General features: G+C 35.4%; 1 protein-coding gene across 1 annotated transcript in view; it reads left to right on the top strand.

The window, feature by feature from the left end:
* lama2 (laminin, alpha 2) overlaps positions 1-24,102 on the top strand; it is a 455,317-nt gene that overhangs the window by 331,439 nt on the left and 99,776 nt on the right. The window contains exons 26-32 of the mRNA XM_051644922.1: positions 1,494-1,679; positions 4,532-4,650; positions 6,682-6,799; positions 10,575-10,709; positions 14,873-14,997; positions 15,081-15,167; positions 17,495-17,688. Of these exons, the coding sequence (XP_051500882.1) occupies positions 1,494-1,679; positions 4,532-4,650; positions 6,682-6,799; positions 10,575-10,709; positions 14,873-14,997; positions 15,081-15,167; positions 17,495-17,688 (964 nt within the window). The remainder of the gene's footprint in view (positions 1-1,493; positions 1,680-4,531; positions 4,651-6,681; positions 6,800-10,574; positions 10,710-14,872; positions 14,998-15,080; positions 15,168-17,494; positions 17,689-24,102) is intronic.

Here is a 24,102-nt window from a genome sequence, read left to right as displayed (position 1 = left end):
TCAGACTGCATAACAAGAAATATAATTTCTTTGTTAGAGTATTTGATGTGTATTTCATATAACATATATTTTATATTATTTATTTAATATATTTAATTGAATAATTAAAAAATAAATAAAATTGTCATTATGGGGGTGACTGGGGCAAGTTGTCACACGTGGAAGTTCTCACAAAGGTTATGTCTCAGTAACAAGCCCAATTACTTCCTAGGGTCCTTACTCTTACCTTTATATATATATATATATATATATATATATATATATATATATATATATATATATATATATATATATATTACAATGTATAGCCACATAATTTAAACATGTTGGTTTTAGTGTTTCAAAAATAAACCTACTCTGAGAAATATCAAAAAAGTTTGACAGCAACATATTATTCTATATACACTACCGGTCAAAAGTTTTGAAACACTTACTCATTCTTTATTATAATTTTTTTTTTTTTTTTTTTCACATTTTAGAATAATAGTAAAGTCATCAAAACTATGGAATAACATAAATGGAACTATGGGAATTATGTGACTAAACTAAATCCAAAATAAATCAAAACTGTGTTATATTTTAGCATCTTCAAAGTAGTCACCCTTTGTCTAGAATTTGCAGACATGTACTCTTGACATTTTCTCAACCAACTTCTTGAGGTATCACCCTGGGATGCTTTTTAAACAGTATTGAAGGAGTTCCCATCTATGTTGGGCACTTATTGGCTGCTTTTCTTTATTATTTGGTCCAAGTCATCCATTTCAAAAACTTTTTTTTTTTTTTATAAAATTTTAGTTTTATAATGAAATAAATTAATATGGTGGCACAATTATATTTTTGTCTACAAAACTAATTTCAAACATTTAAGCATACACCTTCAGATCAAAAGATTTTTAAGATCATGAGAAACATTTCAGTCAAGAGACCCCAAACTTTAGACCGGTAGTGTACATGTATTTCTAATATTATAGAGTGGTCCCAAAACCATTTGACACTGTTATTGACACTGAAACCACACTGCAAAATGTCTGGATGCCACAATACTTTCTTATTTTTTATTTTGAAAAGTATATTTAATATTTTATCATTTGAAAACTCTTTTTGTGAAATGCTTTGCTTGAAAAGTGTCCTTGTGCTATCCTTTTTTTAAAATAAATGCCTATCTCTGTTTGTATAAATCCACATATTTTTAACTAGAATAAAAAAAATTAAAAAACTGATATATGCTGTTTGTATCCCTAGTTTTAATATTTGAAGCCCCCTTTTGCATGAATAACCAGCTCCACACACTATTCTGGTGTGATTTTGGCCTATTTTTCTAGAGACATTTGCTACACAATTTCCAGAGTTTTTGGGACAACATCAGATCACTGGATAGGGTTTGTAAAATATCAAAATGTCACAGAGAATAACTAAAGGTCTGAATATCTTTGCAAGGCACCGTGTCTCCTCTTCATTTATCAAGGCTCAATGTTTGGAGGTTTGTTTTTCAGATAACGGCTTATGGTGGCAAGTTGAAGTATGCGATTTATTACGAGGCCCGTGATGAGACGGGTCGCACCTCCTATGAGCCCCAAGTCATCATCAAGGGCGGCCCGAAAAGAGACAAAGTCATGATCCGTCACATGCCAGCACTTCAGATTGGCCAGCTGACTCGTCATGAGATTGACATGACAGAGGTGAGTTCATTCAGATACCACATAAAGCACTTTTTTGCTTACCTGAAAAAACATGTTTTATAGTGTACCAAAGAGCGCAAGCGTTAGCCGCAACGCAATGCCTTAAGTCATAAGCACTTAAGTCATAAGTCAGTGGGCATGGCCATGAAGTTTTGGTATTTTTGTGCAAGCATACACTAAGTCTTGGCACAAGTGGGTTTGGGAAATCACCCGCCTGCAAAAGGTTGGACCAAGTGCAATTTAATTCTGAGGTTCTTCTCCGGTTATTTAATGTCTGCATCAGTATAGTATAGTAATTATACAATAAAGTCCATTCCCTCAGGCACCAAAGATTTAAACAAAGACAGCACATTCATAAGAAGCTGGTCATGTAAATGGACTGTTTGCAATGAATTGAAGAATTGAAAATTACGTTCTTCTGTGCATTAACTGCGTCCTTGATGAATGTCAGGCATATTTCTATGACAGTGACACATGCTTATTTTATGCACATGGAAAATGTGATTCTCGTCAGAATTTGGATGTATGCGCTGTTAAATTAAGTAATTATTATTCATAATTTTCATCTACTGAGTTACAAATCCTGGCTAGTATATATAGTGATTGTATCAGTGTGCACTTCACTTCTACCGGTTGATTTTGATTAAAATCCTTTATTGAAACACAGAAAATTTAAACCAAAAATATTTCTAAATTCAAATTACACTTCAAATGAAATGAAAATATTATAAAATAATTAAGTTATTTAAATCCAAACATTTTACCCTCTCCAACTTGTTCCACCGGCCACTTTTGCAGTGACTTAAAAATCACAATATGGGGGCCTGGGTAGCTCAGTGGTAAAAGACGCTGGCTACCACCCCTGGAGTTCGCTAGTTCGAATCCCAGGGTGTGCTGAGTGACTCCAGCCAGGTCTCCTAAGCAACCAAATTGGCCCGGTTGCTAGGGAGGGTAGAGTCACATGGGGTAACCTCCTCGTGGTCGCTATAATGTGGTACGTTCTCGGTGGGGCGTGTGGTTAGTTGAGCGTGGATGCCGCGGTGGATGGTGTGAAGCCTCCACATGTGCTATGTCTCCGTGGCAACGCGCTCAACAAGCCACGTGATAAGATGCGTGGGTTTGCAGTCTCAGACATGGAGGCAGCTGGGATTCATCCTCAGCCACCCGGATTGAGGCGAATCACTACGCGACCACGAGGACTTATAAGTGCACTGGGAATTGGGCATTCCAAAAAAGGGAAAAATTCACAATATGACAACTGGTGGAAAATGACTAGTCAACTCACATCGTTTCAAAGGTCTGGTTCCAGCAGACCTAACTAAAGCAGCCTAATTGTGAGTTGATGGATAAATTAGGTGTATACCTGGCTAAATAGGTGAGTCTTTAGACTAGACTTAAACTCAGTGGGTGTGTCTGCATCTCGAACAGTGTTTGGGAGACTATTCCATAGTTTAGAAGCCAAATAGGAAAATGATTTACCTCCTTTTGTGGATTTTGGTATTCTAGGAACTATTAACAGGCCAGAATTTTGCGATCGTAATGAACGTGATGGAATTTAGCATGTCAGAAGGTCACTTAAGTACTGTGGAGCTAGACCATTCAAATCTTTAAATGTAGTTAACAGAATTTTAAAATCAATACAAAATTTAACAGGTAGCCAATGTAACGATGATAAAATGGGGCTAATATGATCATATTTCTTGGTTCATGTCAGCAATCTGGCAGCTGCATTTTGAACCAATTTAAGTTTATTTACTGAACTTACTGGACCTCCTCCCAGTAATGCATTACAATAATCTAGTCTTGAGGTCATGAACGCATGAATTAGTTTTTCGGCATCAGCAACAGAGAGCATGTGTCGTAATTTAGCAATATTTCCTAGGTGGAAGAATACTGTTCTACAAACATTGGAAATTAGATTTTCAAAGGACAGATTGGTATCAAATATAACACTTATGTTCGTCGCTGTTGAAGACGATGTAACAGTCCATACATCGAGACTCAAACTATATTTTAGCATCTTATTTTTAGAGGTTTTTGGTCCAATAATTAGTACTTCTGTTTTGTCAGAATTGAGTAGAAGGACATTTCTGGCCATCCAATCTTTGATTTCAATGATACACACTGCTAATTTGGAGAATTGTGAAATTTCATTGGGTTTAGAAGCAATATAAAGTTGAGTATCGTTGGCATAACAGTGGAAACTTATTCCATGGTTCCTGATAATATTTCCCAGGGGAAGCATGTATAAGGAGAAAAGCAGAGGCCCTAAAACCGATCCCTGTGGCACTCCATACTTAACATATAATACATATAAACATAACAATAAAAATAATAATAATAATTGAAAAGTTGAACTTTTGAATATCATAATTTTTTTGTTTCAACAAATGGCTTCAACAGCAATCGCCACGGACATTATTTGATGTTCTGTACTTTCAGAATTTGGACATGAACTTTATTTCCACCTGTTGATGAAATCTCCAAACTGCAAATGCAGGAACTGAATTTGGACTTTGGGCTGAGTTAAGAGGTGGTATTGAAATGTCTTAGCGCAATGACCAAATTCTTAGGAAAAAAGAAAATTGCGCTTTGTGCCACTTCATTTACATACAGTACACCCACAGTTTGCATGCCAACACCCACAGTAGCGCAAATACTCCTACCCACGCCCATTTGTGCTTTGCGCTGGCACGAAAATTGCACTTAGAATTAGAGCTCACATGAAAATTGGATAAGACGTTGTGCATGGTTGTAGTGTATTGCGCTGTGCTTTGCGCACTCATGAAAATTGAACCATTGGTCTTATTTTCCACAATTGCTGCATGAATAAAAACATTACTTTTTTTCAGCACGAGTGGAAACACAAGGACGACAGGTCAATGTCTCGTGAGGATTTCATGGATGTGCTGTTTTATGTTGAATATATCCTGATAAAGGCATCACATGGCAACGTCATGAGACACAGCAGGTAACAAATCTTCAGCTTATTTTTTTAAGAATGTTCCGATACCAATACTGGTATTGGAATCGGGTCCGATACCGTGCTCATGTACTTGACTTGTGCTTGTAAAAATGCTCCGATACTAAAAACCGATACCATCTGTTGTATGAATGTCTTTGCGTAAACATTCAGAGCACAAATTAAAATCACATTATGTCCTAGTATGATTATGAAACTGCAGAGGCTGTGATTTAATGAGATAAATATATAGTTTGCATGTGCTGCACGCTTCAAAGTAAATAGATCTTGTTTTAAGAATGTTTGACTGTAAATGTGAAGTCGTCTGCTCATAACAAGGATCTCTAAATCTCCATCATGAGAATCGTGCACTCTAATTGAAGCAGATGACAGCAAACAGAGTGCTAATTCACTTTGTAGTGCGCAACACATAAAGACTACATATTTATTTGATTGAATTGCAGCTTTTTGCAGTTTAATTATCACACTAGGTCACGTAGCGGCCTGCTTTTACAGAGTAGCTACTGTCAAAAACACACAGAAACTGAAAGGGCTTCAGTCCAAAATGAAAGCTTCTGCAAAAATAAAAGCTTAATTTTAAAAACTGTATGACAGAAATATATCACTACTGTAAATAGTTATGTTATATTCACTGTAATACTACTACTAATATAATCAATAGTAATTGTATAATATTTAAGCAATATCTCATATCTGTGATTCTCTGTTGTGCAGCTCTTCATTTGACAAAAATAACTCCAGTGTTGTATTTTGGATTGTGCTGTGAGGTTCTGTGTAAATTTTCATTTGATAAAAATAATACTATTATGTTGAAATTTAAATATTCTATTTACATTTGATTATAGTTTTAATGAATTAATTTATTTAGACCCCAATTTAAATAAACTGTTAAATATAGAATTCGGGGGGGGGGGGGGGGGGGGCACAGGAATCTTTATCGGTGAGTACTGAAAAGGAAGTATCAGTACTCATACTTGGGACAACCCAATTATTATTATTATTATTATTATTATAGCAACATCTGTGTTTCCATCTATTTAAAGAGGGATGTCTTCAGAGTCTTCAGAGTTTCAAATTATATATTATTATTATATTTATTATGTATTAATAACTGCTATTATGTATTAATAACTGCAATAAAAGTATTCGAAAAAGTGCAATGAACTCATCTCTGCAGGTTGTGACTTTGGCACCACTTTGATATAACTTTCTAATTTAAAGGTGAAGTATATTATATTCATTAGCACAAATAATGATTGTTTACAGTATATAGTATACAGTATATCCCTATTCAAATATCTGCACTTGGGGGCTGCCATATTAGGATCACATGACCAGCCTAATACTACTCGTTTATTCTCAGTAACCGTCCTGTTATTTGACACTTTCACTCATGGATTAAATTTATCATGGCTGACTGTAAATTGTGAAATTTTACATTGGCATCTATAACTGAAAACTATTGTGTTTGAATGATGCTGCATCCATGCCACTATGTATCAGAGTAAGTCTACGACATCATGAACTAAAACGTACTTTACTTCTTTATTATTTATTTTTGAGTGCACCTTTAATAGCCAAACAGATAAATTCTGGGAAACAAAAACTGGCATAGTTTATAGCTTAAATTTACATTTCATTTCATTTACATTTATCCAAAGCAACTTACAAATGAGATTTATGGAAGAAAAAAAAAAAAAAAAAAAAACTATTCTTGACTTACAAATACAAGTACACGTAAGTAGGGCTAAGGATTGATTTCAGATTTGATTTGATTCCGATTCACAAGCTCTTTTGCTAAATCGGTACTGTCTCTTTAAGAATAGCGTCAGTTGAGCAAGCGTCTCACAGAAGTGTTTTGGTGAGCATATTAATGATAGTGGAGTTGAATGGCTTCTTTAACACATCCATGTTATGCAATAATATGGAATATGTTGTTTAATATCAAAATAGGAACTTTTTAAAGAAACCTCATGTGTTTAAATGGGATCCGTTTATGTGTTTGTTGATGACATGCAGAATTTCTGAGATCTCTGTGGAGGTGGCAGAAGTGGGCACCCCTTCACAGGACAGTGAAATAGCCCATCAGATAGAGAAATGTGACTGTCCTCTGGGATACGCTGGTCTCTCCTGTGAGGTAATGGCTTCTTTACATAATATTTCTTCTGTTTTTGTGTATATCTCATTCTAAATTGTTTCAAAAATTCAAACAAAATCTAACATAAAACAAAGACAATCTGAGTAAACACAAAATCTAACATAAACACAGAATACAGTTTTTAAATTATAATGTTATTTATTGAAGCAAAAAAGTTATCCAATACCAACTGGGCCTGTGTGAAAAAGTATTTACCCCCTTAGTTACTAAATCCCCAAATCTATGCATTCATTATGTGGGTCAGCTGGACTAGACACACCCAGGCCTGATTACTGCTAGCACTGTTCAATCAAATCAACACCTAAATAGAACTTTTTCAGCAGCATGAATTTGCCTAAAAGGTCTCACCCAGCAGCACACTATGAAATAAATTCCAGAAATGATGAGGAAAAAGGTGATTGAAATACATCAGTCTGGGAAGGGTTACAAAGCTATTTCAAAGACTCTGGGACTCCAAAGAACCACAGTGAGAACCATTACCTCCAAATGGAGAAAACTTGGCACAAGAGTGAACCTTCCCAGAAGTGGCCAACCTTCCAAAATTCCTCCAAGAGCACAGCGACGACTCATCCAGGAAGTCACAAAATAGCCAAGGACAACATCCAAGGAACTGCAGGCCTCTCTCGCATCAATAAAGGTCACTGTTCATGACTCCACTATCAGAAAGACACTGGCCTAAAATGGCATCCATGGAAGAGTGGCGAGGCGAAAACTACTGCTAACACAGAAGAACATGAAGGCTCATCTGAATTTTGCCAAAACACACCTTGATCCTCAAACCTTTTGAGAGAATGTTCTGTGGACTGATGAGTCAAAAGTGGAACTGTTTGGAAGACAGGAGTCCTGTTACATCTGGCGTAAATCAACACAGAATTCCAAAAAAAGAACATCATACCTACGGTCAAGCATGGTGATAATAGTGTGATGTTGTGGGGATGCTTTGCTGCTTCAGGGCCAGGCAACTTGGAATAATTGAGGGAAACATGAATTCTGCTCTCTACCAAAAAATCCTAAAAGAGAACGTCCAGTCATCCGTCCGTGAGTTGAAGCTCAAGCGCAAGGATACAAAAACCCTCCAATGTGGCTGAACTAAAGCAGTTCTGCAAAAATGGGCCAAAATTCCACCACAGAGTTGTGAAAGACTTATCTCCAGTTATCGGAAGTGTTTTGTTGCAATTGTTGCTGCTAAAGGTGGCACAACCAGCTATTAAGTTTAAGGGGGCAGTTAGTTTTTCACATAAAAATCATAATAAAGAATGAGTAAGTGTTTCAAAATTTTTGACTGGTAGTGTATGTATATATATATATATATATTGTGTTACTCAGGTTGCCTTTGTTTTATGTTATATCTCATATTAAGATCTAGAACAATTTAGTATGAAAAATACACATAAACAGAAGAAATCAGGATGGGGGCAAGTACTTTTCCACAGCACTGTATGACATTTAAGAGCTGCTACTGTGTGCCAGAAGGTTGTGATATGAGTTGTAAAACATCATAAATCGAATAATTCTACATTATCTCATTAGTATTCGAAGTTAACTTGACATGGTAGCTTTTTGTTTAAAAAGGGTGATAATTTTTTACTAATATATTTAAATCATTGGTCCATCCATAAGCAAAACATTTTCTTTTTTAATTGTGTTTTACATTTTTAGCAATTTCCTGTAAAATGTGTAAATTGTACTGCTGTCTGTCCTCATCATGAACTGTGAAATAAAGAAACATTAAATCTCAATCTAAAACTACTTTAAATTGCATTATATACATTTTATTAAAAATAATGTTCATGCCGTTTTTAAGGCCACATCAACACTAATATGTTTTCGGTTAAAAACGCATTAATTTCTCTGTTTACACCTCTAGTCCAAACCAGAAGGTTGTTTTTGCTTTACCATAAATGGGTAGTTTAGAAAACAATCTCCATTTGTGCATACTTTGGAAAAAGATGACTTTAGAGAACTAAAAATGTGTTTCCAACAAAAATTCTTAGTATGGATGTGGCCCGAGAGACTGTAGTGGAATGTTTGTACTCTTAAAAAATTATTTGTCACCCTGCAGTAAAATTGACAGCCTTTAGCCATGCCTGTATTTCAGCCTGATCTCATGAAAATTACGTGATCGTGGCAAAATTTTTGCAAAAGGAAATTACGTGCATCATTAAACATTTGGAGGCAGTTTCTCAGTGAAATGTCCTGCAGGGGGCGCCAAAAGCGAGTCAGATGGTGTTGTAATCACACGAGGGTGAAATGTTTTAAGGTGAATGTTAGATGGAGGAGAACTTAAAACATTAACCTAAACCTAACCGATAGTATACTAAAAGCAAATGCGACATGTAAAGCTTATTTTCTGAAGCAACCACGTCATTTGGTGTCGCTTCTTTGACACTTTCATTACACGTGCCAGCTTGCGTGCTTGGCTGGGCTCGAACCACTATCTTCCAAGTCCAAACCCTCACAAAAATCAAGAGTTCGTGGCAAATTTGCCACAAACTTCCCGAAAATTCACCACTGATAATTTTCACATGCAAATGAGCTTGCTGGAAATTGTCCATTGTTGCCAAAATTTGCTGCAGTTTCACCACTACCAGCGAAGAGCTGCAAACTTCTGGCAAACATTTGAGGTGAATCACAAGCTCATTTGCATGTGACAATAGAGAGCGGCAAATTTGGATTTTTTGTAAAGAAGTCCAACACTCTATCAGGTGAGATACCGTGCAAGCTTACCACTTTGGAATAAGTGTGTAAATGTTGGTGGGTCTGTAATACAAGCATTAAAATGTGTGGTTTTTCAAATGATGCGTTAGAGTAAAAGTGTTTGGATATCATAGCATTGCAGTTTGTGAGTAATAAAGGTAAAATTACGTGTTTATAAAATTATAATCAGCCGTTGTACTCTTGGTTTATGTGAAAGTGAATGAAACGCACAGTTGTTGTAGCGCCTTTAGTGTTAATTTCTCTTGGAAACTGTGGCAAAATATAGAAAGCTGCACGTAAAGTTTGCAGAAATGTTTGCAGAAATGCAGTATTAGTAACGTTCATTCTATGAGACTAGGTTGCTGTACTCACAATAGAGTGCAAACTTTTGTACTTTATAGCTTAATTAAAGCACATAATCATTTCTCACATCGTTGTTCATAAAACTGCCCAAAAAACAACTATGAAAAAGTCTTAAGAAATGAAATTCCCACATAGATTTACAGTGATGTCACAATAATTAAACTGCTTTTGAAAGGTGCCGACGTGCTCTTTCATAACAAGGCTATAGAAAAACAACAGCTCTTGGAAAAACAGCCCGAATGTCAAAGTATGAACAGCTGTGTAGATCATTCCACAGCACACATTATCAAAGTGTTTTCTGTTTTTCCGAGTCTTAATGTCTTAAGAACGCTTTCTGCCAGTTTCCACCCACAAACTGCCTGTGTGAGATCTTTAACAAGTGTGAGTGTGTTAAACAACGATTACAGATCAGAGAGTGTCAGTTGTTCACATTCAGGCTGGACGGGGCTGCGTGGAGACAGATGGCCGTAACTCTGAAACGCCACATACTGTGGTTAATAAAGTATTTTTAAACAGGCGTTTAGCAAGTTCAGCCTGAACAGATGGTGTACTAAATTGATGCGATTAATTCTGAAGAGCGAGACTGAGAGGGAGTGTTGCTATGGTTTCAACAGAGGACTATTTTTTCCTGTATGAGCATGCTTGTCAAGGTGTGTGTTTGTGTGTGAATAACTGTGTGTATTGTGTTATGCAGGAATGTGCGGCCGGGTTCTACAGACTGTCGGTGCACACTGGTGGCGCCTCGTTCAGAGTGGGCATTGGCAGCTGTGTTCAGTGCCAGTGTAATGGGAACAGTGACTTGTGCAACCCTGAAACATCCGTCTGCCAGGTACACTTTTAAACAAATCATTTCTGAGCAGCAGTCCTGTGACTGGACCATTGTTTTGGAAATTCCTTCCTGATTGGTTAAGGTGGATCAAGAGTTGAATTTTTACATGGTCAGGCTTGCTGTCAGAATTTCTCAGCAAAACAATGGCTAATTGATCATTGCAGACAACAACAGGTACAAGAGGTGTAATTTATCGGGTTCAGGTTTTTCAAACATAACAGGCTAAGAAATGAAACTATGCCACGTTTTGTTTTTTGTTTTTTTACTTCTCAATATAACAAGTAAGCAGTGTCTTCCAGATTTGGATTTGGAATATTTTACTTTGGAACTGCAACTCCATAGAAGATTCCGAATTTGCATACTGTCAGAGTTTGTATTCCATTTAAGGAAGAACATACTTCTTGACCGTTATAGTGCAACAGTCTGGTTCCATAGGTGAATTAATTTTTAATCTTTAAAGACAGGCTACAGTGAGCTCTGTGGTTATAAATCGATGGCATATGTTTCTGATGAAGCCATCATTCTGGGTTATTTCAAAATGATTTAATTTGTATTTTTATTTAGAAATCTTGTTTAATAGCATAATTCCTGGTAAAGAACTACACTACCCATGATCCTGAAGAGAAATCCACCAATCAGAGAATCGCGGGAAAAGGCGCAACAAAAGAGCTCCTCAGAGACGCACTGTGAATGATGCAAGTCGCTCTCCTAACACTATCAAACTACTAGTACATATGTAAATATCTGACAATTCTGCAATACAATTAAAATACAATATAATGTTTATCAATAGTTTTATATTTTCTATGGTTTTTAATTCTATTAAATCATTCGCAATGCTTTATGGGATTGTAGTTCATTCCCTCGTTAAAGACATTATGTACCCATTTCTTGTTTCTTTGTCTTTTAGTTAGATTTTCAAATACTTTTTTGCTTTAAATCAAAGTTTGTAATGTTGTGATTCACCTCAGAGCTGGTTTGCAGTGTTTGCTAAGCTTCCAATTACTCAACAGAAACATTAGTTAAGCTAAGCTAAAAGCTACATTTCAGAGAAAGAAGTAATTTACACTACAAGCTACACACCAAAAGTAGCTTGCTACATGTAAGCTACTTCATATTGTTTTCAACCGCAGATGCACGGAGCTTACTGTCATAGACAACATATCTAAAAGGCGTATTCACATGACGTTTATCTAAGCCATGGTACAGTATAGTACAGTTTAGTGCAATACAGTATAAAAGTATACAGAATGGTGCAATACATATGTGCACGTATAAAACAACAACATGTAAATTCACATTTAGACAAGATACCTATACAAACCCAAGTGTTCAATATGCAAACTCACTATTTTTACATATTCTTTTTCATATATATACTACCTTTATAAACCCAAACCAATTTTAGCATAATTTCCTTTTCCCATTTCCTGTATAACAACTTTACTTAAATATACAGTATTATTCATATTATCCTTTAATTCTGTCTAGCTGTTGTATTTCTGTATATACTGGAAGCTTCTGTTCAGAGGCCAAATTCCTTGTGTGTGTGCCGCACACAGGTAAAAGATATGTCGCATGTGCAGGGTTTTTTTCCATTGACTGTAGATAAATAAATTATTGCATGAGACTCATGATTGTTATGAAAGCATACAGTAAAATTTGGTGAGAAACAAACTGAAATCTAATGTATTATTTAGTAAAAATGTTCATTGACCGTTGATCTCCTGTGCGCGTTCATGATAGGGCACGAGAGCAACAGTTCACACAGCCCCCTCACGACATTGGGGTGTTCAAGTGAAAAATCGTTATGTTTCTCTTAAAAACAGTCCGCCACAACGATAGTGACAACAGAACACAACACAGCTGCACACAAACAGAGAACAGAACTTACTAAACATGTCTGAAGAGTTTGTAGTCGAAGAATTGATGCATTTCTATGCCCAGCCTTATTTTTTTGAACATTTTTGGACCGGTGCCAGTTTACAGTGGACGGAGTTACATGTGTGATGCCGAAAATAGACAACAAGTGATTGATAGAATGTACCGTCACTCGTCACTGCTGGTTAGGACAAATCTCTTATTACAATAAAAAAATAAAAAACTTTTATCACTTGTCGTTTGTCGTCAGGTTAAGACACGGTGTGACTGTGGCTGCCTGTACCCTCCTCTATGTTTCTGTCTGATTTCCGAGTACTCTGTTAAAAAAAATAAGGTTGGGCATAGAAATGCATCAATTCTTCGACTAAAAACTCTTCAGACATGTTTAGTAATTCTGTTCTCTGTTTGTGTGCAGCTGTGTTGTGTTCTGTTGGCAGACTGTTTTTAGATAAACAAAATGTGTTTTCGCTTGAACGCCCCAATGTCACGAGGGGGCTGCATGAACTCTTGCTCTCGTGCCCTATCATGAACGTGCACAGGAGATCAATGGTCAGTGAACATTTTTACTAAATAATACATTCATAAAACTAACTAATAATACATAAAACTGTTTGATTTAAAACATGATAGAGCATTAACCTTAAAAACCTCATCTGGCTCTGCCACCCGGACTGAGGCGAATCACTACGCGACTACGAGGACTTAAAAGCACATTGGGAATTGGGCATTCCAAATTCGGAGAAAAAGGGGAACAAATCCCCCCCCCACACACACATACATTTAACTTGCTTTTAGCACCATACAGTGGACATTTTCATCTCAGAAATGCAGCGATATGTGTAATGAACCATGTAATATCATCTTGCAAAAATATTGCCACAGTAACATAATTTTCAAGAGATCAGGCTGTATAGTATATGTAAAATCAACATTTCTCTTCAACAATTCACTTGTTTGCCATCTTGGATGTATTTTATATTTATTTATTTTTACTGAGACTCCAGTCCATTCTTGGATTGTCTGGAAGGATCCATGAAATGCCGCCTTTGATTATGGGTATTTTGGGTTTATTATGGTACATTTGATTTTAGGTATCTTAGAATCCTATCTTTTGGAACAGCCTTCATGTCTGGAGAATTGCCTATGATGCCTTATATTTTTTGTCTTGATAAGTAACATACTTTTTGAAACAGCTGCTGTATTATGTCACCTTTACAATTTTTTCTTAGTGTCTTGGAGTTTTACACACAACTCTACAGCGAGCAGTCAGCCCGCTGCTTTCAATTGCTTGCATGCTAATGGCAATATCATTTGCATTTTACGGGTTTTCTCAAATTGAAAATGGTAAACGAGTGTGTTGGGGGGTAATTTGAGTAATTGAGGTACACAAGAAGTTAATGAAAGTTTCAGAGCGACACAGACCAGTAAACCACATCTTCAGCAGTCTGATTACACTCCAACCTGGCACTCCTCTGTCATTGCTTTTCTTTCTTTCTTTCTTTCTTTCTTTCTTTTACTTTTGTGTTTTTATTCAGTAGACTGAGATATGAATAGTTTTCATTTGTTTAGTTGAAAAGCTGTATTATTTTTTATCCAGTCTGAAATAAATATCAACTGTTGTCTTGTTTTAAAGGGTTAGTTCACAAAAAAATACATTCATTATTTACTCACTCTCATGTCATTCCAAACCCATTTGAAATGCTTTCTACTCTGGGGAAAAAAATAAAATAAAACTCTAATTTAATCGTCACGCAGCTCCTTTCCATATCTGTGTAGCTCCAAAAAAGTATCATAAAAACAGTGACTCATGCACTATATTCCAAGTCTTCTTAAGCCATATGACAGCTTTATGTGAGGAAAATACTAAAAATGTGTTCGTAATTCACAGAAAATCTTATTTTCCGCCAAAGCTCTGACATCTCATTTCCATACTGCATATTTAAACTGGTACTTTGCATTCAAATACGATGTAAGAACTGATGCCATTTTGCTACCAATGACATCAAACCTGGTGCGATGATACAAAGCATATTTTTTTCATATAAGTTTGTTGGAGCTTGACATTTGGAGTCAATATAAATTGTCATTGTATTCTATGTTTTGTGTTCCATGGAATACATAATAGCATTTGGGTTTGGAACTACATGAGGCTGAGTAAATAATGACTTTTTAGTTTTGTGTGAATTATTCCTTTAATGCTACACGACTGTTACATGTTATAACAGTATTATTACATGTAATAAAGCATTAATAGTGTCATTATTCCTTTTTGTTATATCTAGAATTGCCAGCATAACACAGTAGGCGATAAGTGTGAGAGATGTGCTCCAGGGTTTTACGGGGTGGTGCGCGGCTTCCCGGACGACTGCAAACCCTGTGCGTGCCCACTCCTCAACCCAGAGAACAAGTATGTGACACACACACACACACACACATCTAGCCTCAGTTAAGTCCACACACTGCAGCTTTTCCTCTCTTTCTTTCTCTCAGTTTCAGTCCCAGCTGTCAGACGGAGGGTTCTAATGAGTACCGCTGCACTGCCTGTCCTGAAGGCTATGAGGGAAAACACTGTGAAAGGTATAAAAAAGTTTCTAAATGATGTAAAACAAGTCATTATTTACATGGCTGAGTCCATTCTGTCAATAAAATTCTGAAAATAAGCATGTGCTTTCCACTGTCATCTGCACTTTTTAATTTGTTGCAAATTAAAATTACATGGTAAAAAAGTGAAAATGTACAGCTGTCACCTGAAAGGTGAAGTGAGTAATTTCTGCACCACTAGCATCACAAAATGGAATTGCAAAAATAATGATGGATTATAAGCAGGTATCTCGAACACTCCCCCCATCTGTCAATGTTTGGACAAACTCACACTATTTGTTGAGTCAGTAGCTATGTTTCCATCCAAGTTGTGAATTTAATTTATGCGAAAAACAGGAAAATTGCTAAATCAATTTACGAATAAAGCAGCAAATTGATAAATGAAAATGGAAGTTGAAGCCATTGTGGCTTTTTTATTACATGTAATAAACGACTTGCGGTTTAGAGCAAGCAGACAAAACGCTCTGATAAACTTCATGTTTGCTTGTCTGGAATGAAAGCATTCTGGGAGGTAATAGTACACAATCATTTTGATGACTTTTGTATTTCACAGTAACCAGAGCAACATTTGAGATAATATTGATGATATTCTCTGAGCAAATTACTGTATGTATTCACATGGCTTGTTGAGGCAAAGTCACATGACTTTTTTGATGCACATGGTTGTATTCCTGTATAAATTCTATAGGAATATTTTTGGTTTATGTGTTTCTGTTGTAGTTTATGCACGTCTTCTTACTGAATAAAAGATTTATCCACCTCAAGCGAGCACATTTTCAATGCACATTTTAGAGATTTTATTCACATCTTCGTGTTTGCATTCAGCATTTTTAATGCAATACCCCAAAATTCTCTTAAAAGTATGAGGATGGAAACACAGCTAATGTTGCTGTGTTGGGCTGGTCGCTCAAATAAACAAAGCAATGTTTTGATAGTGCCACAGAGTCACAGTGTTTATACTTCATCAGCCTATCAATGGCTTACCTATGGCTGTCTCTGCTTATTAAACTAAGCTGGAGAATATGTTTTTACAAAGTAATAATTGTACGCCTCAGCTTTAAAGGGGACACGTCATGAGGAATCAAAATTTTCCTTGATATGTTGACATATAAGAGGTCTTTCTACTATAAAAAAATTCTGTAAATTTCAGAACTCAAAACTTAATCCCCAATCCAATAAAAGCATTTATTGAAACAAAGCTGCAAAAATACCTCATTCTCTACTTCCACGACTTCCCTACGTTACTAGGGGTACATTAAATGATGACCGCCTCTACAGCTCAAAAACATCAACACCTACATTACATCATCACACCCTTGGCCCCACCCACTAGTGCTTCAGTTCATAAACTGAGAGAGAAGGACAAACAAGGCCTACTGTGGCCTAACTATTCCTGAACACCAAAGGGGACCCATCTGGACTATTTTAAATTATTTTTGTATTTAAACATGCACAGACAGACATCTTTGACTGCTTTATAAATATCTCGGACCACTTTTAAAAGACGTGTGTCAAGTTACAACTCCACTCTCTGTCATTCAGCTGCTGCCTCTTGCTGTTTTGAGAACAAACGCATCATGGATGCGTTCTTTTGCCCATCTGCGCTATTTTTAAATGTTGGTGTATGTAAGCATGCACTGGATGGACGTCTTTGATCGTTTAGATGCATTTCCGGTGATGTGCATTTCAGTGTAGGATGATACTGGGAACTGGATGTGGAAATGTCTTCAGCGTATTTCAGCGTGGATTGCATGTTTTTTTTTCCGGTTCATATCAATGTGGATTGCTTGTGAACAATCATAAAATGATTCAAGCTTTGAAAAGGAACTGTTATTGAAGGATGGGGCAGTTAAAAACACTTGGACCCAGTGCAAAACAGTAAGTAGACAGTTCCGTTCATGAATATTTCAAATGTCATGACTCTTTGATAGTTTATGGTGCTGACATCCTGTTCACCCACTTTAAACCTTGTGTTTATGATCTCCTTTGAAGTATTTATAAAGTGCTCATGTGTGCTGAACATTTTGGAGTTTTATTGTGCAAACACATTTTTCACTTATGTAAAATGACGTTACGAATCGATATCTGATTTATATGATTATTACATTTATTGTTGATTACTTTATTATCAATTATTAGTGATTTTATTGATTAGTTGTTGCAGCACTAGATCAATGTGTGCCTTTGTTGCAAAATGCTGTATTGACAAATCAGCATCCAGAACCGGAATCTATCCCCTTTTTATCCCCACGTTTTGTAAAAGAGGCCTTATTGTGTACTAAATTCCATTTTCCTCTCCGCAGGTGCGCTCCAGGTTTCCATGGTAACCCGAATGTGGTGGGAGGCCAGTGCGAGGAGTGTAAGTGCGACACTAATGGTGCATTTCCCACACCATGTGATACACGTTCTGGGCAGTGCCAGTGTCGTCCCGGTGCCAGGGGACTCAAGTGTGACCAGTGCATGGAGAGGCATGTGTGTGGCCCTGAGGGCATCGTGTGTACGTATGATAACTCCACTAACACACACTCTTTAACATGCAATTCAAGATTCAAATGCTTTTAAAGGGACCATATTTAAAGGAATAGTGCACTTTCTTTCTTTGTACTGTGGAACACAGAAGGAGTAACAGTGAAGAATGTACAGGCTGGTCTTTTCCTTGTATTGAAAGTGAAAGGGTTCCGGGGCTGTAAAGCTACAAAATAGCAAATAAAGCACCATAAAAGTGTGATAAAGGTATCATATAAGTAGTCCATCTGAATTATGCAAGCCTTCTAAAGCCATAAGATAGCTTTAAGACCTCTATATGTTTGGCTAAGTTGATCTGTTTTTTTTTCCCCTTCAGTTTCTTTTGACCATTCTACCAAAAACCACCACTAATAATGAAGAAGACATGCAGCCAAAACAAACAAAATTTTAATTAGACATGCAGATTTGACGCTAAATTACTGTTTACTTTTCGTATAATTGTTGCTGTGATGTTTTCGGTAGGCATCTGCTCCTCACAACTGTGTTTGAAATGATGTCTTTAAGCCATTATGTATTTTAGGATGATTGTGTTGGTTGACTGCAGATCTGATAATTATGCATGTGTTTGTGTCTGTTTGTTTTCTGTGTGCGACTTCTGTTGTGATATTTCACAATTCTACATTGAACAGGTTTCTAAACCCTCTCAGGTGTTAAAGGTCAGCAAAAGTTCAAGTAAAAGTTAAGCGCCCTGTTAATGTTTTTCAGGGCGCCCACACTCTGAAGCGTACTTTGTTTACATTTGTTCAAAGTTACTCGATAGTTTTAATGTAAAGAATGTAATTAATCTTGACAAACTATACAGTATATCATTAAAAAGTTCTAAGCCTCAGCATCGATGTAAGACCACTGTTTTACAGTAGAAATATTACTGCTAGAGTAATATTTGAATTTATGTCAATATGTTTAAATATCAAAGTGAGCGTTATGAAAATGAAAACATTATTATGAAACATGTACCTATTGAATGATGTAAAAGTCCCGCTGTTTTGTCCCAGGCAAGCTTCAGTGAACAACACCCATTAGAAAATGTACTCCAAAAGTGTGCATATTTATACAGTAGAAATATTGATGGATTCATGAAGAATTATTATTTATGTCCATTTTCCACTAAATTATGCGATGTGATTCGCTAACACGTTGTAAATCTCTCATATGGTGATTTCCAATCTTCCAAGAAGCTAGAGGCACACAAGTTTATTTCTCATTCCAAATATCTTCAAGCGAAGAAGACTTGCTATGTCATCATGCCTACCTCATGCCCACATGACAAGGGACTTCCCCATACCATGCCATAGTAGGATAAATTACGTATGAAGCATAAAACTAATGAGTTAACTGTTGAGACTTGTCGTAAATATATAGACGAATACAAAAATAGATGGTTTGTCTATTATTTCCATGCAGTCGCTGATATTTTGTATATGTTTATCGACAGTTCTGTATAGCTGTCAGTCTAAAGAGCTAAACATCTGCTGTCAGCTGCAGGCTGGATATTTTATAAATAATCTGCTTTCTGCCTCAGTATATGAATGGAATCTAGTACAATACACTGCTATAACAACTCGATTATGACTGAACGTAAGAAATATGCTCTAGATGATGTGTATTTTGTCCTGTTTACCATTCTGCATTTAGGCGCTTATGCTACATGCAGTCATAATCACAAGACATGGTCTTGGAAAATGTTTCATATAACTCAGAGTTTTAAAGTTCATCCTCAAATTTGAAATAGAACATTATCAGACTTGTGGCTTTAGCTCCACTGTGTTTCTATGCCCAATGAAGGTCCGTATCATATACTATTTTATATAAATATGTTATGGAAATAACTTGCCGATAACTTTAACTATTCTAACTGTTTTTCCTCATGGCTTTTATTAATTCTTACTGTTGGACAACAAACTTTCATGTGTCTTCTTTCAAAAGAGACCACAATTATGTTAAACAAAGGAGTGATGAATTATAGTCCTTGAATTGGTGAAAACAAGGGGGCACAGGTGAAAGATTGGAGATTTAAATAAGATAATGCTTTGTCAAACAATGAAAAGTTATTTGACTATTTATTTTAGTCTAAAAAAAATTTAGACTCATCCCTTAGATCGTTGAAACAAACAAACTTTCTGCTTACTGTAAAAACTTACAATGGAAGTCTATGGGGCATTGCACTGGGATAAACAATAAAATACACACTGTTTTGAAAGTATAGCCACAAGACTTAAACATTACATAGGTTAACCTGAGACTGCTGTGATAAAAGTGCTTACTAAACCTGACTTTGTAAAGTCATTTCTAGTATTTCCAACTCCTGTAATGAACATGAATATTCATTTGACAAGAACAGTTTCTGTTAACAGAACAAACTACACCACCAGGAATTACATCTGTAACTCATAACCAGAAGTTCATCCTCTTAGAAAAGTTTTTCAGCCACCATTAGACAATTTAGAAAACTTTACAAATCAAACATCACACTTTTTGATGGGTGTCAATGAAATGACACAATTTTTATTTTATTTTTTTGTCCAGATCTATTAAATTATTAAATAAACATTAAAAATGCAATTCCCACAAAACAATTACTTGAATATACCTCTATTGTATTGAACATGTTTTCATTTTTATATTTATATTTTTTATGGGGGTTAAAGTCAAATTGTCATGTGGTGTAACTGTCCGGAGACATAAAAAATAAATCAGATAAATAAAGTCTCATTAAAAGCTGAAAATTTTTTTTTTTTATAATAATAATAATAATCATAATAATAAGTTGGCACGAGTGTTGCAGAATAATTTTTATATTATTTCTTTTTTTTTTTTTTTTAAAGCAGTGAAACTATTTTGTTTTAAAATATGATTAATATTTGAAAAACATTTGTCCACCAAATCAAAGTCAGGAGCTGTAATAACATGTAGGTAAAAACAAAACATGTAAAAAAAACAAAAAACAAAAAAACAAAAATATAGATAAGCCCTTTAGGTCCTGTGTGTGACTGTGTGTGAAGTTATATATATATATATATATATATATATATATACATACATACACTACCGGTCAAAAGTTTTGAAACACTTCCTCATTCTTTATTAGAATGTTTTTTTTTTTTTTTTACATTTTTGATTAATAGTAAACTATGGAATAACATAAATGGAACTATGGGAATTATGTGACTAAACAAAATCCAAAATAAATCAAAACTGTGTTATATTTGAGCATCATCAAAGTAGTCACCCTTTGTCTAGAATTTGCAGACATGTACTCTTGACATTTTCTCTACCAACTTCTTGAGGTATCACCCTGGGATGATTTTTAAACTGTACTGAAGGAGTTCCCATCTATGTTGGGCACTTATTGGCTGCTTTTCTTTATTATTTGGTCCAAGTCATCCATTTCAAAAACTTTTTTTTTTCATTACATTTTGGTTTTATAATGAAATAAATTAATATGGTGGCAAAATTATATTTTGGTCTACAAAACTAATTTCAAACATTTAAGCATACGCCTTCAGATCAAAAGATTTTTAAGATCATGAGAAACATTTCAGTCAAGTGTTTCAAAACTTTTGACCAGTAGTGTATATATACAGTAAGGTGTACATATCAGAAAGGTGTCTCTTATGTCACGATTCTGGTCACCCTAGTTCAAACACAGCTGGACTGAGCTCAACTCTGAATGCAGGAGTCTCGAGATGTGTTTTTCTAAGTTTTAAACTGTGTTTAACTTGACACAGAATCCTATATAGACGCTGCATTTATGAAGCGACACAACCAAAGTGAGATGCTTTAAAAGCGTCCATCTGAAACATTGTGCACATTGACGTGTCATTAGAAAAGCCCTTGTAATAAGTCTACTTTGGACAGATTGACAAATGCAGTTGTAAAATGGATGAACTGGGAAATGTGAACTGTAGGCCAATGATATACTTATGTTTAATGATATGAAAAACAAAAACAAAAAACTATATGTTGACTTCTAAAGCCACTTTAGATATTGTCTAATCAATGATCTACTCATCTGCCACAATAATGTAACGCATTTTAATTATCTGAATTATTACATTTATTATATTTATAATTATTTAAATATAATTATTTACAAATATTTAATTATTATATATTTAATTATTTTTATTTTGGGGCCTTTCTCTGCAGATATTGATATATGCAATTAATTTGAATTATTTATTATTCAAATGATATATTATGTATATTAGTTATTTAATTTATTGATTAATTTGATTGATTAATTGGTATCATGTAATTAATTGAATGGTAACACTTTGCCTTAAAGTTCCATTTGTTAACATGAACCAACAATGAACAATACATTTACATCAGTTATTAATCTTAATGTTAATTTCAACAAACTAATACATTTTTAAATCATATATGTTAACATCAGTTTATCCAATAAACAATTAACAATTGTATTTTTATTAACTAACATTAATAAAGATTAATGAATACTGTAAAAATATATTGTTCATCGTTAATTCATGATACCTAATACATTAACAATTTTTTTTCTTATTGTAAAGTGTTATATACTGTGTGTGTGTATATATATATATATATATATATATATATATATATATATATATACTGTATACATTCACTTAACACTTTATTAGGAACACTATGGTCATAATTACATACCTGACGTGGTCTTCTGCTGTTGTAGCCCATCCGCCTCAAGGTTCGACATGTTATGAATTCTGGGATGCTATTCTGCATCTACAATTGTAAAGAGGGGTTATCTGAGTTACCGTAGACTTTGTCAGTTCAAACCAGTCTGGCCAATCTCTGTTGACCTCTCTCATCAACAAGGTGTTTCTGTCCACAGAACTGCCGCTCACTGGATGTTTTTATGGTTTTGGGACCATTATAAGTAAACTTTAGAGACTTGAGTGCTTGAAAATCCCAGGAGATCAGCAGTTACAGAAATACTCAAACCAGACCATCTGGCACCAACAATCATACCACAGTATAAATCACTGAGATTACATTTTTCCCCATTCTGATGGTTGATATGAACTTTAACTGAAGCTCCTGACCCGTATCTTCATGACTGTATGCATTGCACTGCTGCCACATGATTAGATAATCGCATGAATAAACAGGTGTACAGGTGTACATAATAAAGTGGTTAGTGAGTGTATACAGCATTTGCAAGCAAGGGGAGAATCGGCACCTTTTTTTCCACTTCGAGCACTGACTTCAATGTGAATTTTGAAACTGCTGTCTACTTTAAAAATATAAGTTGTTCACAAGTTGCTATATAAGGACAGCAACGGTTGTCTGTTTAATTAATCATCATATGTCAAACACGCATACAGTTTATGCACTTGAAGAATGATGTGTAATTAGGAGCACAGCCGTTGTAGTCCTTATGTAGCAACTTGTTAGCAACTCACCTTTGGTCCGTGTTAGTGAACATTCAGAGATGACGTGCACCTTCGACGTTCGACAGCCTCAAGCCATTGCACCATTATGTGATGGGACACATCACTGGTCGCTTACAGTGTCCACCAGAGCTTGCGGCATGCACATATCATGTGTGTGTCTGTGTGTGTAAGGACAACCATGTTAACGGCCAAGGATGGACAGATCCTGAGGCAAGAATGCCTTTTGTCTCAAATCCTCCCTATCACAACATTACTTTTACTCATCCAATATTCCTCCCTTATCGTCATCTACATGCTCTGAGGAAGTACACTTGGAAGTAGCCATGTCCCTGAGCACCTCTCTCTCTTTCTCTTGCACTCTCTCTCTAGATTAAATGTGAGTGAGGTTGAAACTCGAGGGAGCAGGACTTCTCAAGCGTGAAATTTAACACAGAGTGTGAAACAGCTCCTGGCAGCCTATCATGAGCGTTTGACATGCCATAAGCGATAGTGGAAATAAATTAAAAAAGAGTAAAAAAGACACCAACAAGCAGAGCGTGTGGCTTTCGCTGTGGACAGAAAGCGCAGCTCAATTTAACCTCTTATAAAAAATGAAGCTATTAAGATTTCCTGCAAAGATGTTTTCACACAAAAAACTGAATAAGTAAAGGTGTGAAAAAGACATGAATATATAAATACTCCACTGCAGGGTTGCTGGAAAGAAAGAAAAAGTAATAGAAATTAAGAGGGTATTTAGTACTAAAGGCTTTTTTTTATTATTATTATTATAAATGTTCCAGTTTAAATAGAAGTTACTGTATGGTCTTTGGACAACATCGGTGACTTGCTGTCAGTTACTACAGAAAATAATTCTAGTTTGTATAAAAAGAACAAACATTTTGTTAACACTAACAACGTTTACAATGGATGCTTATTGAGTGTACTAAAGGATTTAAAAATATGAAACTTTTTTATAAGTGCTTATATTTTTATTCCATGGGCCA

Source organism: Myxocyprinus asiaticus, chromosome 19 (genome assembly GCF_019703515.2).
Source record: "Myxocyprinus asiaticus isolate MX2 ecotype Aquarium Trade chromosome 19, UBuf_Myxa_2, whole genome shotgun sequence".
NCBI lineage: Eukaryota > Metazoa > Chordata > Actinopteri > Cypriniformes > Catostomidae > Myxocyprinus > Myxocyprinus asiaticus.
This window is presented reverse-complemented; position numbering and strand designations above follow the sequence as displayed.